The sequence below is a fragment of the Balaenoptera acutorostrata genome, chromosome 8, assembly GCF_949987535.1.
Source record: "Balaenoptera acutorostrata chromosome 8, mBalAcu1.1, whole genome shotgun sequence".
Taxonomy (NCBI): Eukaryota; Metazoa; Chordata; class Mammalia; order Artiodactyla; family Balaenopteridae; genus Balaenoptera; species Balaenoptera acutorostrata.
The window spans coordinates 113,071,072-113,094,862 of NC_080071.1; the positions used below are offsets into that span (position 1 = coordinate 113,071,072).

The 23,791-nt window shown below is 35.1% G+C and overlaps 1 protein-coding gene across 2 annotated transcripts in view; it reads left to right on the forward strand.

Moving 5' to 3' along the window:
* The window catches only part of SLC35F5 (solute carrier family 35 member F5), a 44,751-nt gene extending 21,707 nt beyond the window's left edge, over positions 1-23,044 (forward strand). Inside the window, exons 8-16 of one of the 2 annotated variants that reach the window (XM_007192026.3) lie at positions 72-153; positions 1,281-1,368; positions 3,284-3,348; positions 5,551-5,655; positions 9,529-9,688; positions 14,421-14,511; positions 18,554-18,708; positions 19,549-19,635; positions 22,199-23,044. In XM_007192026.3, the coding sequence (XP_007192088.2) occupies positions 72-153; positions 1,281-1,368; positions 3,284-3,348; positions 5,551-5,655; positions 9,529-9,688; positions 14,421-14,511; positions 18,554-18,708; positions 19,549-19,624 (822 nt within the window). In that variant the 3' untranslated portion in view covers positions 19,625-19,635; positions 22,199-23,044. Of the gene's footprint in view, positions 1-71; positions 154-1,280; positions 1,369-3,283; positions 3,352-5,550; positions 5,656-9,528; positions 9,689-14,420; positions 14,512-18,553; positions 18,709-19,548; positions 19,636-22,198 lie in introns of those variants that run through there. The other variant, XR_003624301.2, reaches the window with a different exon arrangement.
* The last annotated feature ends 747 nt before the right edge of the window (positions 23,045-23,791 follow it).

A 23,791-nucleotide genomic window follows, 5' to 3' on the forward strand; every position in this document is an offset into this window, starting at 1 on the left:
GGGACTATAAATTATAATGACAAATATAAAAAGTCATTTATTAGGTTTCACTTTATTTTCTATTTCTTTAGTGGTTTTTGGCAAATTTGTCATATCAAGAAGCACTTTCAGACACAAAAGTTGCTATAGTTAATATTTTGTCCTCAACTTCTGGTAAGAAATTTGTCTTCAAAATCTGTATTATAACTCGAGACCTATTTCTGATATATATGTGTACATATACATATATTTTTATCTTGTTTTAAATTATTTCATTCTTTCTAATGTGTATTGGTATAACTACTATTTAATCTTTAAATTTTGTGCCATAGCCTTGTGCTATTTATATTCCTTCCAATACTTTTTTTTTTTTTTTTTTTTTAAAGATTTTTTTTTTTTTTTTTTTTTTAATTGTATAGCTACTTTATTTATTTATTTTTGGCTGTGTTGGGTCTTCGGTTCGTGCGAGGGCTTTCTCTAGTTGCGGCAAGTGGGGGCCACTCTTCATCGCGGTGCGGGGACCGCTCTTCATCGCGGTGCGCGGGCCTTTCACTATCGCGGCCCCTCCCGTTGCGGGGCACAGGCTCCAGACGCGCAGGCTCAGTAGTTGTGGCTCACGGGCCCAGCTGCTCCGTGGCATGTGGGATCTTCCCAGACCAGGGCTCGAACCCGTGTCCCCTGCATTAGCAGGCAGATTCTCAACCACTGCGCCACCAGGGAAGCCCTCCTTCCAATACTTTACAGTATTTTTTATACAACAATATATTAAAGTTTAATAGGCTGACTCTTTGTATTGTAGCTGTCTTTCCTTTCACATATTCTTTCTAAAGATCTTTTTTTCAACCCTTTGGCTAAATGTAATTGCTTATTTCATAACTATAATTTGCCCTGTGAAAGGTGTTTTATTTTTAAAATTGAATCACCTTCCAAATCTGGAAGATAAAAAAAGTATTTTTGAAGATGTAAAAATAACTTTAGTACACATGCTTGATTATGATGAGGTCAGAATGTTACTCTGAATGCTCAGTTTAACTCTCTTATTAGTTTTAAAATAAATAGGACTGTACTTGATCTGTATTGTTGAAATAAACATGGTTTCATTTGGAGGCTGTTTTTATGTGTGATCTCTGAACATTTCAGCCTAGGTAACTGCAGTCTTATTCTTAGTCATTTAAAAAATGACAAAAATTAGTTTAAAAGTTAGGTGTGTAATTAACTTATTTAAACAATCAAGTTGGTAATAAATAATTTTGACAGTATTTAAGCTAATGTATCTTTTTTTTATCCTTTTCTCTCCATAGGACTTTTTACCTTAATCCTTGCTGCAATGTTTCCAAGTAACAGTGGAGATAGATTTACTCTTTCTAAACTATTAGCTGTAATTTTAAGGTAAGAATATAGTGTAATAGCTAGTTTATTCTGCTTAAAAATGCAATGTTTAAAGCATTTCTGGTAATGATAGACGATAGTTTATGTTATAATATACTGTATAGGCAAAGATAGATGAGGGTAAAAGGTTTTAAATGGACATTAAGCTACTCAGCTCTGCATCACATCCTTGGCTAGTTTTCGAAACCTTCCTGGGGAGGGTAACTGGAGGGAGGACCCCAAAGCAGCTTTGGTTCCCATTCACGTGACTGTGGACCACTAAGTGTTGTACTGACGTTCACGTTTAACTGCCTGGTAATCCTCGTAAGCTCCCAAGTTTGTTTCCTTTTCCTAAAACAAGTTCCCCTTTTTGTTTAGTTTTTAGTTTTCACTTCTCCCACTTCTAGAAATCTAACCTGCAGTCTTCTCTGATTGTCTCAGCCTCAATCTTTCAATTATTTCTGTATAAATTATCTGGCAATTTTGTATTACTGTTTGTAATATAATACGTATCATTAATGACTAATTTAAATCTTTTACTTTATTTAACTTTATATCCCTATGAGATTATAAACCCTTGAAGGTCAAAACCTTGTTTTCTACTTCTTTGTGTCATCGAAGGCCTAGCATAAAGCTTCGCTCACAGTCAGTGCTCAAAAAAGATGTGTTGGTTTGATGAAGCTGTTGTTTTTGTGAGAGAAAATCAGAAATCAGAGAAGGTAGCAGAATAATTTACCAGAAAGATTAGTGTTTCTGAACTTTCAGAGGTGGGTTTGAATCAGAGCTCTGCTTTTTGCCCCTGGACACTTGCCCTAAACTCTCTGAGAGGATTTCCTAGATGACAAAATGATGATAGTATCATCTACTACTTTGCAGTCTTGTTTTAAAGTTTGGAGGGATGTATATAGAAAGTGATTATCGTAGAGACTGGCACTTGGCAATCACATAAGTGGTGTTTCTTTCTTTTAGATATAAAGGTAACTTGACCATGGTAGTTTCCATGGGCAATCGGGTTGAACCAACTAATTTACCATTTAGACTTTATGGACAGTAGGAATTTATTCTTTTTGCATGATTGGCCCATGTTTTAGCCAAACATATTTTTGCATTAGGGAAATACAGTGTATTTGTCTGAGGGAAGTGATGAGGTTTATCCAACTTTGTTCAAAGTTCATGCCTTTTCTTTTCATTGTCTTAATAAAAGTAGAAAGATACATAGAAATAGAAAGACAGTGTAAGGCTCCGTGAGGACAGGAACCACGTCTCTCTTGTTCGTTGCTTAACCCGAAGTTTAGCTCAATAAGCAACAGCTGAATGAAGGAATAACCTCTTGATTTCTCTACATCCTTAATTTGGTCTTATTTTTACATTAAAATAATGGGATTAATTTAATTATTTAAATATTTAAGGATAGTTTTACCATTAATTTTGGTTTTACCAGTGAGAGTTAGTGCCATTGCTAGGTTTATATGGGTTTCGATATTTGTACATTGCCAAAAAAGATTGGAAGAGGGATGACAAGTTGGTTAATTTTTTCCTAATTGAAAGGCAGAAGATAACATAGCAGGTAAGAACACTGGACTCTGGAAGTAGACTGCCTGCATTTCAATCCCAGCTGTGTGATTTTGGTCAAGTTACTTCATTTCTTTGTGCATTAATTTTCTCATGTGTAAAATGGGAATGATAATAATAATAATACCTTCCTTATAAGGTAATATTGGGCATTTTATGTGGATTAAATGAGTTAATATAAGTACAGCACTTATACTATACTGATAATATTGTTAGATATTATTAATTAAATCATTAATTCTTTGATAGTTTTACCCAAAGTTGAGATTAGTCTTTATTACTTGTAAATAATTTTGATCTTTGAGGTTAGTCTTTTTAAGGAATTTATTATTTTACTTATCAGTAATGACTCTTATTCTCATAGCATCGGAGGTGTTGTGCTGGTAAACCTGTCAGAGTCTGAAAAATCTGCTGGAAGAGACCCAATAGGTAAGTATATGACTCTGCATTCTTTCTGTTAGAGTATACAAGAAAAGTTCTGTGCATGTCATCATGCATGTGCATGTCCACACACTTGCGTGCATACACACACACACAGGGTGGGCCCTAACAAGGCCTTTTTTTTTTTTTTAACTTTTCCTTTGGAAATAATGTAAAAAAATTTAAAAATAGTTCACAGAACTCTCATATAGCCCTCCCCCAGATTCTCTTAACTATTTGCAATGTACATAACTACAGTACAGGTTTAAAAATCAGGAACTAACAGTGATTACAATAATTTTTATTTAGTCTGTAGATCCTTTTCAAATTTCACCATTTTTTCCACTAATGTTCTTTTCCTAGTCCAACATCATTTGTTGCATTTAGTTGTCATGTTTCCTTAGTTTTCTTTAATCTGGAACTATCCCTCAGTCTTTTTTTGTCTTTCATAACTATAATATTTTTGGAGGATACTGTCCAGTCGTGTTGTAGAATGTCCTTCAATCTGAGTTTGTCTGATATTTCCTTATGGTTAAATTTATGTTGTGCATTTTTGGCAAGAATACCATGGAAGTGATATTGTGTCCTGATAAGTACATCATATCAGAAGGCACATGATGTTGATTTGTCCCATTACTGGTGACATTAATTTTAAAGTTGTGTGTCAGGTTGCTCCAGTGTAGTTACTGATTTTTCCCTTTGTAAGTAATAATCATCTTGTAAGAGATACTGAGACTATACATATATCCTATCCATCATGCTTGTACCTGCTAATTTTGTCATTCACTTTTGATTCTTGCCTGAAACAGTTACTACTACAGTAAACACTTTGTTTTTGATCCATTGTTTAGATTTAACAAAAGAAGGGTAATCAGAATCTAACTTAATTGGTTTCCTTCTGGATACTTGCTTTGTTTTTTATTTATTTATTTATTTATTTAAATATTTATTTATTTATTTGTTTACTTGGCTGCTCTGGGTATTAGTTGCAGCATGCAGGATCTTAGTTGTGGCATGCAGAATCTTTAGCTGTGGCATGTGGGATCTTTAGTTGCGGCATGCGGGATCTAGCTTCCTGACCAGGTATTGAACCTGGGCCCCCTGCATTGGGAGCGCGGAGTCTTAACTGCTGGACCACCAGGGAAGTCCCTCCTTCTGGATACTTTCTTTAGACATTTAAAGTTTATTAAATACAACAATGCTTTCTAAACTATTCCTGGTTACTGCCCAGGGAGCTGTGTCTTGAACTGCCTTACCTCTTTCTCACCCAGAGCCGATCTGTATGTGTAAAACAATATATATATTTGTTTTGTGTGTGTGTGAGAGATTTTGTTGACAGGCTTTCCCTTTGCTTTTTAAAAAAAGTTTAGTAGTAATAGTAATAATAAATAGATTTAATGAAACACTGGACTTTTGGATAATTGATTAAAGTATTGAATATGGTCACCTGGCAACACCTTATACAGCTGTTTTTAAAGGCTTACTTAAATGTTCTTGCGAGTGAGTTAATATATTAAAGAGAATCCATATTTATTATGCAGGTACTGTGAGCCCTACATTATGTTAGATATTTTAGAACATTAAAAACTATAAATTATGTGTTTGCAGTTGTCAAGGAGTTTTTGATTTTAATCAATAATATATGATTGACAAAATGAAGCCCCTAGAGAATAAAATAATACTATATTTAACTATAGTAAGTATTACATTATCTAAAATAGAAGACAAGAAGGATGGAAATTCAGTGGAGTAGAAAGAGGATGCTTGGTGGCAGTGGTGGGACTTTAATAGGGTCTTGAAGATGGTGGTAGAATGTATATTAAAAATGATACATGGCAGTGGGGAGAACAATATAAACAACAGCTTAGAGAGGGAAGGAAGCATTGTTAAGTTGGCTGTGTCAGGTGTCATAATTGCTTATGTAGGGGACAATATGAAGTATGCATTTCAAAATTAAATACCAAAATGTTGGCAGTATAACATGTATAACATTGGTTAGATCATTGAGGTGAATGTTTTTGCATTTATTTGTTTATACTTTAAACTCCTTCCTATATTCCTGGAGGCCATGGATAAGGTGGGTTATACTTTATCTTTTCATATTTGAATACTCATTTCTTGAAATAGGAGCTGACTGTGTCAGATTTTAAATAAGTGTGTGATAAATGAGTTAATGAACAGATGTTTAAATTATTATCTTGATTTTTACAGGTTCCATTTGGTCTCTTGTTGGAGCCATGCTCTATGCTGTCTATATTGTTATGATCAAGAGAGAAGTAGACAGAGAAGATAAGTTGGATATTCCAATGTTCTTTGGTAAGACTATGTTTAACTTGTGAGGCTATGTACTCTGAATGATTACCTTAGGGTTTCGTTTTTGTTTTTTGGAGGGAATAGGGAAGTCTTCCTCCCCACTCCCCCATATGATTCTTTAAAACCATTAGATTTTAAAGATTATGAAGTCCAATTTCAATGTTTTTCTCTTACCTTGTTCTGCATAGTTGTGCACCTGTGAGGAAACGCTCATTCCCTCAGTGTGAGGTAAAGAAATTCCTTCTAACACCTTTTTCGAATTAATGTCTTCAGCCTGTGAATCAGATATTTTCCTCACTGATATGACAGGTTATGCTGTTATAAGCATGTGAGTGTATACCTGTTGTATTATACATTTTGCCTTTTTTGAATTGTTAGAAGTGTAAGACTGGGGAAACTGCCCCAAAATGATACGTATAATACTGTTTCAGTCTATGTACTTGTTTTTACTAAAAATTGTAAGTCTTTTGAAGGTTTTCCATTTGCACTTTATCTTTAAGACTCATATTCTTTTTTTTAAAATATTTTCTGTACCTCTTAGGGTTGTGATTTTTTTTTTTTAATATTTATTTATTTATGGCTGTGTTAGGTCTTTGTTTCTGTGCGAGGGCTTTCTCCAGCTGTGGCAAGCGGGGGCCACTCTTCATCGCAGTACGCAGGCCTCTCACTATCGCGGCCTCTCTTGTTGCGGAGCACAGGCTCCAGACGCGCAGGCTCAGTAATTGTGGCTCACGGGCCCAGCTGCTCCGCGGCACGTGGGATCCTCCCAGACCAGGGCTCGAACCCGTGTCCCCTGCATTGGCAGGCAGACTCTCAACCACTGCGCCACCAGGGAAGCCCTCATATTCTTTTATGACATAGATTTTCAAATTATCCAGTTATAGTTTCTGGCATCAATTCTTAATTTTGGTAAATGCCTAATATGATTTTTATAAATTCTCCTTTGCCTGAAATCAGCTCAGTAAAGAACTTGTGATATTTAGGATTGCAAAAGAAGAGCACGTTGACAAGATATCTTCCAAAAGATATCTGAATATCAATAGATAAAGAAGCATGGTGATGAGAAATCAAAGTGCAGCTTACAGGGAACCAGGAGACATGGACCCTAGCTGTTATAACTTCATTTATCTCATACTCATCTGAAAATGAGAAGATTGGACTAGGTTAGTAGCTGATTTACGGAGGATCCTGGGAAGGTTGGAAGGAGGTGGAGTTGCACGTGTGAGTCTGGTTCTCAGACTCCTTTGCTGCTTCTGCTGGAGCAATTCTGCTTTGTTGGTTTTTTAGCATTATAATTTAATTTGTAGAAATGACTTTTCTGCTAAAAATAGTTTGTATATCTTCACCTAAAGATTAACAAAAATAAAACCTTTGAAAAGGCACTAGACTGGGTGATCACTCAAGTTCCTTTCAAGTAGAGAATTCAATAAGTACACTTTAAATATGAAGATAATTTTAATGATGTCTTATTTTAAAGTCATAGAAAATTCCATCTGGAATGAATTAAAATGTTAATGTTTTACGATGTTCTTTTTTAACATTGGCAGCTTTCAAGAAAAATTGCTTATTTACTCTTATAGGAGAGTAGTACACAGCCATATAACTTGGTTGATCTTCTTCATATGTGCCATGATATGGAAAGCAATATGAATTTGGCATGGGCTTTAGAATAGATAGGATTGGAGAAGTAGTAGTTAGGGTTGGGATGTAGAGGGTTCTTTCAGCATTGGGATGTGAGCAGAGCATAGCAGGGAACAGTGAGTAGATCCATTGTGCTGGAATGTTCACTTTAGGGAAGAGCAGAAGTGCATGTGGCTGCATTCTGGAGGGTCTAGAGAACAAGTGAAGTGATTTGGATCTTTTATCTCTAGATCCAAAAGTTGTTACTTAATGTGGGATTTCATAGGTTTCATAGTTCAGGGAACAGAAAAAAGATTTGGTTTTTGATAATGCCAGATTTTGGTGTTTTAATTAGAAGAACTTTTTAATACTATACAAGCCTTCTGTACGTGTGTTGTTTTGTTCATTTTTATTTTTATCACTAGGTGTCTTAAGTTGGGTTTCCTAGAAGCAGGGTATGAGACAGGGCTTTGGTGCGGGAGATTCACTGAAGGGGTGCTCTGCAGGAAAGACTGGCAAGGGCGTGAGAGGAGCAGAATAGAGAAGGAGAGAGGACCGCGTGATCTCTGGTACAGTTGAGGTGTGGCCCAGCTCATTGCAGGTCCCTGGGCAGGGAGCACAGGGGGAGCAGGTAATGTGCCCGGGCACTCCTCAGAGTTGTCCTGGCCGAGAGCCATTAGGATTTGGCTGCACAGGGTGTGGAGTGGGGAGGGGTGGGAACTTCCTGGGAAAGGCAGACTTGGTCGCTGTCCAAGACAGTCCTTCGGAGAAGGCAGGTCCTGTGAGTCTTAAGCAGCAGATGAGAGTAGGTGCTCCAGCCCTATTAAGATTTAACTAGGCATCCTACGGGCTTCCCTGGTGGCGCAGTGGTTGAGAGTCCGCCTGCCAATGCAGGGGACACGGGTTCGAGCCCTGGTCTGGGAGGATCCCACATGCCGCGGAGTGAGTAGGCCCGTGCGCCACAACTACTGAGCCTGCGCTCTAGAGCCCGGGAGCCACAATTACCGAGCCTGCGCGTCTGGAGCTTGTGCTCCGCAACAGGAGAGGCCGCGATAAGTGAGAGGCCCGCGCACCGCGATGAGGAGTGGCCCCCGCTTGCCGCAACTGGAGAGCGCCCTCGCACAGAAACGAAGACCCAACGCAGCCAAAAATAAATAAATAAATAAATAAATAAATAAAGATTTAACTAGGCATCCTAAATACTAGTTTATTATTTAGCAGCAAATATAAAATACATACCTACTGTAATTTAATTTTCTTTTAGGAAAGCTCTATAGTTACCTCTGGATCTCATAGTGGAATTGTGGTGTTAAACTATATGCAAAGTCCAATAAAAACTGCTATAAAATTATAATTTTTTTTCTTTACATTCACATGTTATAGTCTTATATAAGCTTACGTTTCTATAATAATAATAACTAGCCTTTATTAACTATTTACTCCATGCCATGTACTGTGCTGTATTTTATATGTTCGTCTAATCTTCCTAGTAACCTAATTAAATATTATTTTACACTTATAGATTGGAAAACTGAGGTTTACAAGAGGTTGAGCATCTTGCCTAAAGTTTGCCTAAAGATTACAGTACTAGTGAATGGTAGAGCTGGGATTGGAACCCAGGGCAATCAGACTGCAGAGCACACACTTAACCACTAAATATTATAGCCTTCCTTTACACATAGTCCCTGCTTAGTTCATACTTGAATAGCTATTGGTGTATGTGTGTAATCTCACAGACTAGCTTATGAGCTCTTGGGAAGGCGGGAAGCAAGAATTTTATCTTTTGGGGGGACCCTCCTCCATTATTCCTAGCATAGCACGGGTGCTTTAAACATACATATGATTCGAATCAGAGAGTAAACCGTCTAGTTCCTCTTAATAATTTAGGCTGAATACACACACACATGCACGCACCAGTTATTCCTTTAAGTCGTAGGATGCTATATTATTATAATCTAAGGTTAACAACCCTTCTTTTTGAGTTGATTTAATTGGTTTGTTCTGCAGTACTTGCTCCATACAGTGGGGATAGTTGCACCTTGAGACTCAGTGATCACCAGTTGCTTGATAAAGTTTTTTCTTGTGTTGATCTCTCCATAAGACTTACTTAAAAACAAAAGTAACAGAAATTTCAGTTAAGGAAACCTGTTGAAACCCTTTGTGCAAAATCTAACGTGTTCTGATTGTAGAGTTGTAAGTTTGGAAAATTGAAATAAATCACAGTTACTAACTTTTCTCTCTTTTATACGTGTTTAGGTTTTGTAGGTCTCTTTAATCTGCTGCTCTTATGGCCAGGTTTCTTTTTACTTCATTATACTGGATTTGAGGACTTTGAGTTTCCCAATAAAGTAGTACTGATGTGCATTATCATTAATGGCCTTATTGGAACAGTGCTCTCAGAGTTCCTGTGGTTGTGGTAGGTACTGTTTATTGCCCTGTGATTTATTAGTTATGAGTTTATTGACTTTTGGCTAGTTTAAGCATTTCTAGTTCTTCTGTCTTCTGATGGCCCCTCCTGCGCACCTTCCCACCCCACACACTTACAACTTAATACAGTAGCTCCATTAGATCAGGAACTGTGTTATGTTTTTTAATTTCTGTGTACCCATTGCATAGAGTAGTGGCTGGCACATAGAAGGAGCTCATGAATTTTGCTGAACAAATAAATGAATATGAATGATCTGAATTTATAGAATGTTTTAGAAAGTAGAGTGTTATGCTAATTCAAGGCATCGATATCTAATGGACAGTCACACTTAGGAGATGTGTAACCCAGGTATGAATACATGAATTCTAAGTGAGAATCTGGGGACTTTGCTTATTCAGGAGACTTTGGAATGTCTGTTTGGTTGTTCATAGACTTTTTTGTTTTGTTTATTCTCAGGACTTTTCATATGAGTGAGGCAGATATATTAAACCCTAAGCTCTGATTAACTTGAGATTTTAACATAGTTTGATATGTTGTAATATCAACTATGTTGATATATGATAATAATCTTAAAATAGTTTGACAACAGTTTCATATATGGAGTTCAAGAAAACTTCAAATAGAGAGCTTAATACTTAGTCCTGTTTCCATCTAATATGAACTTAAAAAGAAACACAAATTGTACTTAAACTCCTAAATGTATTTTATTATATACCATTTAAGACTACTGACTAGTTTTCCCTTGCAAAAGACTGCAAAAAAAATAGGCTTTTCCATCAAGTCTTCCTTAATGCTCTGCCTACATTTCTCTCCCCTCTCCAATTAAGGACATATCTCTATTTTCTTGATATCCTCTGTACTCACTCCCTTTCGTGTAGTACTTAAAGATTTACTTTGTAATGTAGTACTTTATGTAATTAAATTCCTTTGCTGATCTAAAACTCTTTGGTATCAAAATCTCATTTTGTACAAATTATTTTAGGTGCTCATTTTTTTTTAACCAAAAATTACATATTTTATTTTATATATTAATATATACCATATGTCTCATTCTTTTGTCCTATCACTTCTTTTTTTTTTTTTTTTTTTTTAAGAATGTGATCTAACATTTTATAGCTACTTTATTTATTTATTTATTTATTTTTGGCTGTGTTGGCTCTTCGGTTCGTGCGAGGGCTTTCTCTAGTTGCGGCAAGTGGGGGCCACTCTTCATCGCGGTGCGGGGACCGCTCTTCATCGCGGTGCGCGGGCCTTTCACTATCGCGGCCCCTCCAGTTGCGGGGCACAGGCTCCAGACGCGCAGGCTCAGTAGTTGTGGCTCACGGGCCCAGCTGCTCCGTGGCATGTGGGATCTTCCCAGACCAGGGCTCGAACCCGTGTCCCCTGCATTAGCAGGCAGATTCTCAACCACTGCGCCACCAGGGAAGCCCCTATCACTTCTTTTGTTCTATCATTTCTCTTGCCTCTTTCCACTCTTGGTCCTGGGCAGATGAAACTGCTTACTGGTAGTGTTTTGATTGAACTTAGTTGAACCATAAGGAATTGTTGATCTTAAAACCATTTTTGATGGCAGTTTCATAGGGTTCAACCCAGTGAAACATATGCTTTAAACAATTATGCACTCACTGTATTTTAATAGAAGTTTGTATTCCCTACTTTTCTAAGTTTAGCTTAGATTAGAAAGTTTCAAAGCAAGGAGTTTTTACATATTTGAAAGAAATAATTTTTAAAAATTTTTGCATATTAGACGAGAGAAAGGTTTAGTATGGTTTGTATTACATTGAGACTCATAATAAACATGGACTATACCACTTACAAATATTATAATACTCATTCTTTATCGAGAGAGTTATTTTTAATAAATATATACACTAGAGTTTCATTATGTAAGCAGATTTTAATGTAGGCTTTGGGGATGAATGAATATGAGTTGTGACATATGTAATCTCTCTCTTATGTGAGCTTTCCTGAGTTTGCTCCCTTGGAAAATTTTACAGTTAAAGAAATAATAACATGTTTTGAAATATTTTTATTCTTTTTGTATTTAACTTTTTTTAAATTAAGAGAGTAATACATACAAAAGTGTGCGAAACGGATTACAGTGAAGAGGTAATCTCCCTTCTACCCCAAATTTTCATTTCTTTTCCCCAGAGGCAGCCACTGTTAACTTCTAAGCCTTCTACAAAATTGTCTGTATATACAGAAGTGTGTTATCAGTCTCTTAATCCTCCCCCCTCCAATTTGTTTTATTTTTAACATGAAAACTATGGATATCATTCTATACACAAATTACTGTCTTGTAAATCTTTACATATCAGCCACTAGATTCATTTTTTAAAGCCTGTGTAGTACTCTAATCTGTTATGCTCCAATCTATTATGTAACATAATGCATAGAACATAATGTGTTTTACCAGTTCCTTCTTGAGAGACATTTTAGTTTGTAGTGTTTTGCTTTGTAAATAGTATGGCATTGAACATCCTCATATATGTTCTTGCATATACATGTAAGTATTCTATAGGATAAATACTGAAAAGACTGAATCAAATGTGTAGACTTTAGATTTTGAGAGAATTGCAAAGTTATTCTCTACAGAAGGAACACAATTTATATTCCCAACTGTGTATATGAGTGTTTATTGTTGACTAAACTGGACACTCAAGGTCATATATTATGATCAAAGCTATGTTTATCCTTACCTGGGGTGGATTTTTCAGGACCTCAAAAAGGCTTATTTTTCAGATATACTTCTACACTCAAGCATTTAAGAGTACTTATGGTTACAACTCAAAAGCAGTAGGTTAGTCAGTAATGAAACAAACTTCATATCCCTTCAATTCTAGGTGTTGTTGGTAACTCAAAACAATTACAAGGAGCATATCTACGTATTTTATACCTTTTTAGATCATTAAAAATAGTTAAATCAGAAGTCATAATCTTTGCGTATATGATGATTTCTTTCTAGGAAGGCAAGATTATTGTATGTTTAACTATAAATAGACAACAGACTTCAGCATATATAATAAGGTGCTGAGTAGTATACTAAAGATTTAAAAGTGCAGTTGTGAATTTTTTGGAAATTAAAGATGTGTACTTGTCACTCATTGTTTATTTGAAAAAAATTTTTTAAGTGCACTGTTAACTCCATATATTGTACCGCTAGTATAGATGTGAGATTATCCACCTGGCCCGCTGTCTTAGCATTTCCTGGAGCATGTTGAATGAATAATAGATCAAATGGGGAATTCCCTGGTGTTCTGGTGGTTAGGACTCTGTGCTTCCACTGCAGGGGGCACAGGTTCGATCCCTGGCTGGGGAACTAAGGTCCTGTGTGCCATGTGGCTCGGCCAAAAAATAAATAAGTTAATTAATTAATTAAAAAAATAAATCAGATGTATTTAGCCATCAGCTAAATTGGGAAAAGCTGGTATAAGTCAAACAGGGTTTTTAATACTTCATCTCAGACTCAGTGTGATTCTACTTTGCATTATAAATCTCTAAGAACATATACTGCATTAAAAAAAAACAAAAACCAAGAGAATTCCCTGGTGGCCCAGTGGTTAGGACTCAGCGCTTTCACTGCCAGGGCCCTGGTTCGATTCCTGGTCCTGGAACTAAGATCCTGCCTGCAAGCCTTGTAGTGTGGCCAATAAATAAATAAAATAATTAATTAAAAATTTTTTAAATTTAAAATAAACGATATTTGATCCCTGAACCCTCTTTTCACAGATCAGCTCATGAATAGTGGACTAGCACTTGAGTTTTCTGTATCACATCAATAAGAACTAATTGTCCAGCCTCTGGTGAATACTTGAAGTGACACTTTATCAAGAGATAGCCTCTTTTATTGTAGGACAGCATTGTTAATCCTAACATATACTGAGCTAGAATTTACTTGCCTATAATTTCCATGGGTCTGTAGTCCTAATTATTATACATTATGGTTTTATCTTGGCCTATAATTCATTTTCTTCTTATATACCCAAATATCTATTCAATATAATGCTTTCCTTCATTTTTTTCCTTCAGCTGTATAAAATTATATGCAATTGGTATGTCAAAATTTGATACCAACATTGATAGTTCAAGGTGAAAATAAAATGAAGAGCTTAGGTTTTGGTTAGGACAATTGCTAGAAAAATGAAAAACAACAAGGAAATATCCCTGAAAAATACTCAAGTTCTTTTTTTCTGATATTAAGCCAAGTCAAAAGAGCAGCACACATCTAAAGACTACTTTAGTTTTTAATGAGGGTGAGATATTTTTGCTTTAATGACAGACCCACCTGTTGGCTTATCACTTGGTTAAAGTCTGTGTTATGTGGTATTGTCCTGAAATTTCAATATAGCTGTTTCCTTTGTTAGCTAAGTATCATTATCACAAAACTATAAGAACTCTTTTGACAGTTTTATTAAAAATGTTAATAAAATATAAGCTATACATCAAAAGTTGAATAGCGTCTGTAAGCAGATCTAGAAAATAGCATAAAGTCTTGAAATTTGTATACTTATGTATTGGATTTTTAATATTTGAAGATAAACTGTAAGAATGATCTTAGTAACTCTATTTTTTATTATGTCTTAGTCCATCCTGAGCTTTTATTTTTGCTCCTGATCTCTCTTGCCTATATTGTAAGATAGATAGTTTTTGATCATTGTTTTTCTTTGGTTCTTTTACTTTTTCGATATGGAAATGTATATTTTCTTTTTTTTCTTTTTAGGGGCTGCTTTCTTACCTCATCACTGATAGGCACACTTGCACTAAGCCTTACAATACCTCTGTCCATAATAGCTGACATGTGTATGCAAAAGGTAAGGCAAACTATTTATTAGATATTTTAAGTGTATTGTTAAAACAGAGCTAATGAAAGGTAAGGAATGTGACTAAATTATAAAGATGATCATGAATAATACTTGATGCCTACTCTTCCAAGCTGTTTTACTACAAAGAGATATAAAAAGTACCAAAGAAATGGATAATGTGTTGCATTTTTTAGCCTTTCAATATTTTTCCTTAATTTCTAAATTAAGGGCAGTGTCTTTATATATAGTTCTCCAGTTTTGGAGCTGATTGTGTTCCAAATGTTCTTTGGTGAGTCAGTGGTATGGAATAGGGGATATAGTTTAATCATATAAAGAGTAGTGTTTTGATCTCTCAGATAGGCTCCAGAGGTTTCTTAACACTCTGTTAATGCTCCCATAGATGTGAGCGGCACAGGAACAACGTCGTTTCTCAGTGATCGCTCATTTCTGTCTGGACTCACCAGGGCGGGTGCTCCTTCCCTCGTCTGTGAAGTCCTGGTCTGAATGTGAGGGTTCTTGTGGTAAATGCTGGCCATGATAACATTGCAGAAAAGAGAACTGGGGTGGAGGGTCCCTCCCAGCAGCCCGAAGGGAGAAGCTTCTTTAGCGGTTCTAGGGGTCCTGGGGGAAGAAGATGTACCACTGGCTAACACGAAAAGACGTGCGGCCTTTTATCACTCAGGCCCATATTTGTACGCTCCGAACGCCACTGTTAAGCAACAAAACGGTGTGTCTGTGTGGTTTGGTTTAATATAATTTGAAGAAGAAATACTTGAAAGCCCAAACGCTTATGATGTGTAGAAGTTACAATCAGATTTCTATTTTTCTTTAGATCTTCATGCAGTTTTTAGGATAAAGGCAAAATACTCTCGGTGATATGTATCCTCCTTATTTAAAAAAACAATTCTGTGGTATTTAATTTTGTTTTATGGTTCAATAAAGTCTAATTTATTTGTCATGGTTAAGAATGGAAATCTTTGTAATTGAGAATTACTTATCTTACATATACCATGCATTTTCAAAAAATGTGAATATTATAAAATATATGTAACACTAAAGTCATACATCATTAAATCCTTTTATAGATTTAAATAACATCCAGGTCTTTCCACATCTCAGGGTCATAATCTTGAATATCAACCAAAATTATTCTAGTGAAACTAGGGAAGTGCTGCTTATTAGAGGATTTTGGTAGATTGCTGTGTAAATGAACTTTACATACTGATATTTTGAAAACATCGGCTTTTTTGCAGATTTGAAAGATAAAAATTGAAGGTTAATCTTATTTTTGGATTTTTTAAAGAGAACTGTAACAGCAGATTTAATTTTATTAAATGATTATGTCATTAGTTCAGATATTTTAAGATGAAGGCAGAACACAAGGGAAAAATGTATGTATATATAATAGATTAGAAAAACATAGCAACAGTCATTTCTTGATTGTCTTTGCATCAAGATTAGGGAATCAGTTAAATGAGTAGGCTGGGCCTTTGGTGGGAATTGAGGGCAGGAAGATACCTTCTGGTAAAAGTAGCAGGGTATGCCCCAGACCTGTAATAGAAACATGGTAGGAGAAACCTACTTTCCTGGGTTTTTTTTTATTCTACTATCCAAGCATATTTATATATAGTTTCTGAAATTTTAGCATTTATCAACTTTATTTATTGTGCTTAAAATATATTTTTTTTTAACCTATTGGTATTTGGTATAATAGGAAGCATCCCTGATTGTTTTCAGGTTTATATTCAGATATATTCAGGAATTAGACTCTTTTTGTTTACTTAGGCAGTTTTCGTTGTTAATAAATGTCTTCATTTTAAAAAAATTGTCTTCATAGCTTGTTGGAAATCAAATTAAAAGGTTTTTTTTATTATTCGGCAACATATAAATAACTGCATTGTTAAAAGTGAACTTTGCCTTTAAAAGTCATCTAGAGTTTTACCTACCTTTATAAAGTTTGCTTTTTTCAGTTCTAAAATAGGGTTTTTAGTTGAATATTCATGAAATCATTCTATCAACTATATCTACATTTTTTTTTAATTTATTTATTTATTTATTTATTTATGGCTGTGTTGGGTCTTCGTTTCTGTGCGAGGGCTTTCTCTAGTTGCGGCAAGTGGGGCCACTCTTCATCGCGGTGCGCGGGCCTCTCACTATCGCGGCCTCTCTTGTTGCGGAGCACAGGCTCCAGACGCGCAGGCTCAGTAGTCGTAGCTCACGGGCCCAGCTGCTCCGCGGCATGTGGGATCTTCCCAGACCAGGGCTCGAACCCGTGTCCCCTGCATTGGCAGGCGGATTCTCAACCACTGCGCCACCAGGGAAGCCCCTATATCTACATTTTTAACTCTCATTAGTCATAAGTTTTTTATACTTTTTCTGTTCTTGGGTCATTTAAGTTCATCATGGTTTTTCTAGATTATTAAATATTCTGGCAAATATTCCAAGAATATGTTATACCAATACTTTGATAACAGTGTGAAGGCGTTTTAGTACTTACTGCTGGGTGTTCTTATCCTGACTCAGCCTGTGTGTGTGTACCATACAAGCAGAACATGCATGTTAAAAGTTATCAGTGGTTTCTCTTGTGTTACGCGTTATGAGTCCCTCATAAAAAAACCATTATTCTCACAAAACCCCTTTACTCTGACTAATGGGTGGTATGAAATGGAATAGTATATGTTTTCCACCAGAGGGAGTCTTGCCTTTGATTCTCAACTTCATTTTTTTAATGCTTAGAGAGGGCAAGCAGTTTTTCTTCCCTATTTTAAAGATAGGAGTTACTGTTTTTGTCATTATTTTGAAAGCAAACCACCAGGGTGTTGCAGCTGAGTCTCAGTAGTTAATCAGTGCAGGCTCTTTTTAGCAATTGTTTTTGATCCTTAGTTGAATCTAGATGGTAAAGGAAAGAATGATTTTTTTGGGGGGGGGTAACTTTATGGCATCTCATTATTTTTAATTTTCTTGACGACCCTGATAAAATGATGGATTGGAGGGTCAGGCTTGGCGATCTGAGGGCTCCTCACCGCTGAAAGTCTTTCTCTTTGTCATCGTTATTTTACTTAGTCATGATTTCCTTTTGAAAATTTCTATTTCATTTGTTACTAGATAATCAAGCTATATTTCATTAATAAAATGTTTGCAAAAGTTTTACTTGAGTTTCATCTGTTTTTAGTACTGTCTTAAGAACCATAACATAACATATCACGGCAATAGCATAACCTAGTTTTTCAAAAATGGAAGTTTTGAAAAATGACTTCAGGAACTAAAGGGGAAGAATCAACTTGAGAACAGGCAGTAATCAGTAAAGAAAAAATGGGCAATGCGATGTGTAAGGCAAATGCTTAAAATTTCGTAATTCTGTTTCTGATGTACTATGCCTGTACTTATTAGTGAAAAGCATGCTTTCCTTTAGGCTATTTTCCAAGCAAGAAGTTTTTTTTGTTTTTTTTTGTTTTTTTACAGTTCTATGTGTGTCTGTGTCACCTCTAGAGGGCAGGTCAAAGCCCTGGAGTGGCAGGTGGGAAGCAGCATCCTGAGGCTGCAGCAAAGAAGTGGTGTGGTGAAATGGCCAACCTGAGCACCTACCTGGGTTTAAACCCAGGACAGCTCCGCACTGGTTATTTGACCTTGAACTGGATGCTTCATGCCTCAGTGCTTCAGATTTCTCATTTCTCACCTTTAAATTGCGGCAAATGATCCTAATACCTACTCAGAGTTGAATGAGTTGTAAGGACTAAGTGAAGTAAAATTTTAAAAATTGAGATCAATGTCTGGTACATGTTAATAACTTTTTTTTTTTTCCACACACACACACACTGTACAAGCAAGAAGTATTTTTGTTGGTAATTTAAGCAAGTGGTTAATATGTTGAAGTCCTGAATCCTTATTTTTAATAATAACATACTTAATATGTTGTCAAAGATTAGTATTATTTTCTTGGTGTTTTAATTTATTCCTGCAAGTTATCATAAGTGAAAAACTTACGTTAAAGGGAAAATTGTCTCAATGATAATTGTGGGTGTTTTGTTTTTTTTCTATCTCTTATTTTTAGGTGCAGTTTTCTTGGTTATTTTTTGCAGGCGCTATCCCTGTATTTTTTTCATTTTTTATTGTAACTCTCCTGTGCCATTATAATAATTGGGATCCTGTGATGGTGGGAATCAGAAGAATTTTTGCCTTTATATGCAGAAAACATCGAATTCAGAGGTAGGTTAAGTTCTAATATAGATTTTTAAAAAATAATGTTTACTAAGTAAATTGGGAATCATATCATGCTGGCCTAGCTTTTTAGAGATCCTGTGAAGAATTTTTAAAAGATTATAATTTTATACGTACAATGCCAGATAAAAGAATTTGTTCAGATCCTTCAGGTGATAAGATAGTTTCTTCCCAACTGCTTTTTTTTTTTTTGCTTTTTTTTTTTTTTTTAATTATTTATTTATTTATTTTTGGTTCTGTTGGGTCTTCGTTTCTGTGTGAGGGTTTTCTCTAGTTGCGGCAAGCAGGGGCCACTCTTCATCGCGGTGCGCGGGCCTCTCACTATCGCGGCCTCTCTTGTTGCGGAGCACAGGCTCCAGACGCGCAGGCTCAGCAGTTGTGGCTCACGGGCCCAGTTGCTCCGCGGCATGTGGGATCCTCCCAGACCAGGGCTCGAACCCGTGTCCCCTGCATTGGCAGGCAGACTCTCAACCACTGCGCCACCAGGGAAGCCCCCAACTGCTTTTTTTTAAAAAAAAAAAGTTTTGATTCACAGGTACAACCAAAGCGCTTACTGTTTTGCTAAAACAAATTTAAATGTAGAAAACATTTGTTTGTTTGAACAAAATTCATAATAAAATATGATAACATTGCCTCCGTTTTTTTTCAATTTCTTTCTTTTTAAGAGAGAGAAACCTTTTTACATTCTACTCTAAAAAGAATTTGGGACAGTTTGTTGGGGAATCTTGACCTTGTCTTAGTTCTGACCTCAAGCCTCAGCCAGTGGAATAGATCATTTTTAAGGGTTCCTTAGGTCTAAAGCTTTCCTAACTATTGTCTTTTTTTAAGGGTTCCAGAAGACAGCGAACAGTGTGAGAGTCTCATTCCTATGCACGGTGTTTCTCAGGAGGATGGAGCTAGTTAGCTGTAGTCCAGGTTTGTATATTAGCTGACAGTAGTATTGAATAAGGTTCTTATTCCTGTATTGCTCAAATACAGAATCGATTTTCCATTATTATTTGTTTGAGAGGCAATACAGCTTAGAGGCTGAGGGAGTCCAACTCTGGAGTCAGACTGCCTGGGTTCCAATTCCAGCTTCTCTATGTACTAGCTCTGTGACTTTATGCAAGGTTCTTAACCTCACTGTGCCTCAGCTTTCTTATCTGTAAAATGGGGTTGCAGCAGAACGTCCCTCACAAAGTTGTTAGAAGAATTAAATACTTGGTAAGTTTAAAACATACAATATAGTACCTGAGTCAAATTAAGTGATTCCCAAGTTTTGTTTGTTTGTTTGTTTTTTGAAAAGGAAGAAGTAAAATTGTATTCAGCTCTAGATTGCATGATTATATTTAGAAATTCTAAGGAATTAGCAAAAGAAGTTACTAGAATAATTGAGTTTAGCAAGATCACATATACAGTGTCAATATAAAAAATATCTTCCCATTATGTCTATATGTAGCAATGAACAATAATTAAATGAAATTAAGAAAAATTCCATAAACAATGAACTTTTAAAAATACTTGCAAGTACATTTAACAAACATTGTGCAAGACTTGTAGATGGAAAACTAAAAAACAATTCAAAGAAAAATTAGAGATATAAGTAAATGGAGAGATATAATAATGTGTTCATGGGTTGAATGACTCAACCCATTAAGATGTACTATTAAGAAGCCAGTTATCCCTAAGCTGATCTATAGATTGAGTGCAATCCCAGTCAATATTCTAACAAGCTTTCTTGTAGAAATTGGCAAGATGGTCCTAAAATAAGGCAATTAAAATTTTTTTATTTATTTTTTAAAATTAAATTATACTTGAACTACAACACTGTTAGGTCCAGGTGCACAACATTGTGATTTGATATTTCTATACACTACAAAATGATCACAAGTGATTCCAAGTTTTAACTATTACTTATATTCATGCTAATGGTCATCATTTTACTTAATGATATACTTTAGAAAAATATTTTTTTCTGAGTATAAAATTAAGAAAAAATGTAATACTTCAGTGTATATCCAGTCTCTTCTCCATGTATGTGTGTGTGTTTACCACAACTGGCACAATATATATCCTGATTCTCTGACTATGCTTTTCACTTAACAATGTTTCGAGACCATTTCCACATTTTTTTTTAATTTTAAGAAATAGTATCTTGTATATTTCTTACATGACAGAAAGAGTACGTGACAGTTTATGTTTCTCTTAATGAGCCCTTGAAATATATCCACCGTATATCTTTGGTAGGTAGGAAAGCAGTTATTTATTTAGAGCGAGAGATCACAATAAATTACTGAAATTCCGGAAATTCCGGTCCCTTTCTTCTGAGATAACTTCAGACAATTTGTATTGAAATGTTTCTTGATTACACCTGGGCTTCCCCTCTTCACCTAGAACATTGAACAACTCCTGTCAACTCCTTGCAGTCACATTGGCCATGAAGCTTAAGTTTATCTTCATGGTAAATTCACCTCTAACCCAAGGCTATTTGTCTTGGTTTTATGTTTTTCTTTGATTGGTCTTTTTTTATTCTAGTTTTTCCTCTTAGGATGGTTATATATGCACATAGTTTGAAGAGTTAGAGTTCTACAATTCTTATTGTACAATGCAGCTATCCCCTGCCCTGCACTGCCTATCCTGCTTTCATTCATTCCCCACCCTGAGGAGTCCCTTTAAACTCTTCACTGATTCATTTCATATTTTCCTCTCCATCTAAGTACCATGCTTATTTTCTTGCTTTTTCTATAAACTTTGTACCAATCTGCCTATTTTAAGTTGTTTCTTCACCCCTCCTTACAGAGGTATCTGGTTGTATTTTTTCATTGCTAGCTAAGAGTTGGCTGCTCTTTTCTTGTCTCTGTTCTTTTCTATGTCCACGTGGTTTATACTTTTAAAAAAAATCCCTTTATTATCTTTTTACTGAGGTTTTGGGGACAGAGTAGAACTAAGTATGTATATTTTGGTCTATTTAAAATTGTTCTAATTTTTAAAATTAAAAAATGCAAATAATTATTCTTTAAAGCTTTTTAATTCTATAATTTATGCATTTTTCCCTCCCTAGTATGCTGTGCATTATTCCCATATTCACACTCATACCCACCCTCACCCAGATATTTTTGGAAGTGAGAGCTGGATAAAGAGGAGATAGTGAAGACTAAAAAAGATGGACTACAATAGAGTAGAATAAAGTAGGGCAGGTTGGGCAGTAGTCTTTGTCTTGACAGGGGTAATGGTGGAATATACTGTGAATAAAATTGTTATTATGTGCTCTTAAAGTAGTATTGGATGTCAGCCTTTGACATTGCTGTAGAACTCACTTTCATGAGTTCTTAGAACTCACCTCAAGTTCTGGTATCCAGTTATTAAGTATATAGGCTGTGTTTGATATATACTTCAATGGTAAGATAATTTGCTTTTTAAAATATAAACTATAGAAATTAAAGCTATGACAGTTGTAATCTAATGATGCTCCTGTGTTTGTGTTTGTTTTTATTTTTAGCTTGATAATGGAACAATATACGGTGAAGAGACAATCCCTGGCAAGTTTTTGTAGAAAAATGTTTCAGTGCCTAGTCTGAAAAATAACAGTTTCAGTTCTTTGGAACTCTAAAACATATTTTCCTCTTGTCTGTTTTCTTCATTTTCATAATGAAGTACTTTGCTATGTAGCTGTGTACATATCACTACAGTTATAGGAAGTTTCAGTCTACAGTCCATCTAAAGGACCAACATGCCTTACACATCTCAAGGAATTCAGCTGATGAAATAATTTGAACTAATCAAGGGATAAAATTTTAATGTTCTGGAGACTTTATTTTCACATATTATTTGTTAAATGCTGGACTATATTATGAAAATGTTTTCAAGAAATCATTTTAAGTATATAGATTGGTGTTTCTTACAGGTAAAATGCTAAAATAAGCTGCCTATAATAGGTACGGATTATATTTTTGAGTTTTGTAGAATATTACAAATTAACAGCACAAAAAATGTTTAATTTATGCAACAAATATGTTCACACAAATTTGATAGGACTTTAGAAAGAATCGATATTTGAGAAAAGATCTGGTTCACTTACACTACATATACTGTATTATCCTTTCATAGCATTAGGTGCCTTCTACTTTAAATCTGTGACAAACCATGACAAATTTTTAAAGGAGAAGTATTATTGTAAAATGAAGAATTATGTACTTCTAAAGACTGTATTGCTGTAAATTTAATTGATAAAGCTCTGCTTATTTAGAGTTTTGAAGAAATATCCTCTCTTCAATTAAACATTTTCATAATGGAATGATGTAAATTGAAGTGATAAAGAGTATTATTAAAATAAAATGTTTATATATATATGTGTGTGTATTATAGATCTATCAATTGGTTTCTGATTTTTTTCACATATAAATGTGCCAAATTATTCTAGAACTAGATGCCTCTTTAAATAATTTTAGTTTTCCTAAATAAATTTTTATGGTTAAAAACCAAAGAAGGAAGGCAAGAAGAAATTCTACTTTAAAAATTACATTTGAAGATTTCCTCTACCAAGTTTAAATTAAATATAAATACTCCTGATTTTAACTTTTAAAGTTAGGTCTTATATGTCCTTATTGTGCAGCAGCTCCTGGACTCTACTCACTGTAGCCCTCAGAGGATGAATGTATGTCTCAGGATTCATCCAGGCTTTTGATTAATCAGAACCTATTTCCTTCTCAAGTTTTGTGAGATTAGTTCCTTTCTCTTCAAAATTTCTTAACACATCTGATTTTTAAAAATTCCCTTTGCAATATTTAGCTTCAGTTCATCTTATTCACATTCTTAAAATTGCTTCGATGTTACCGTAAGTCTAAAATGAAGTTTAACCATCTTTCTGCTTGTCCTGAGAACTTTTATATTATATTAATTTAAAAGATTGTTGATAACATTAAATTTTAAAAATAGATGTTATCCTATTTGGTGCCACCAATAAATCTTAAACTGAAAATAATCCTGATTTTGTGAGCTTGGCACAGGTTAAAGGCATGTAAAGAATGTGGACTTCAAAGAAATTTTCTCTTGAAAAGAACTAATGAAGTACATTTCAATTACTCAAAGACTA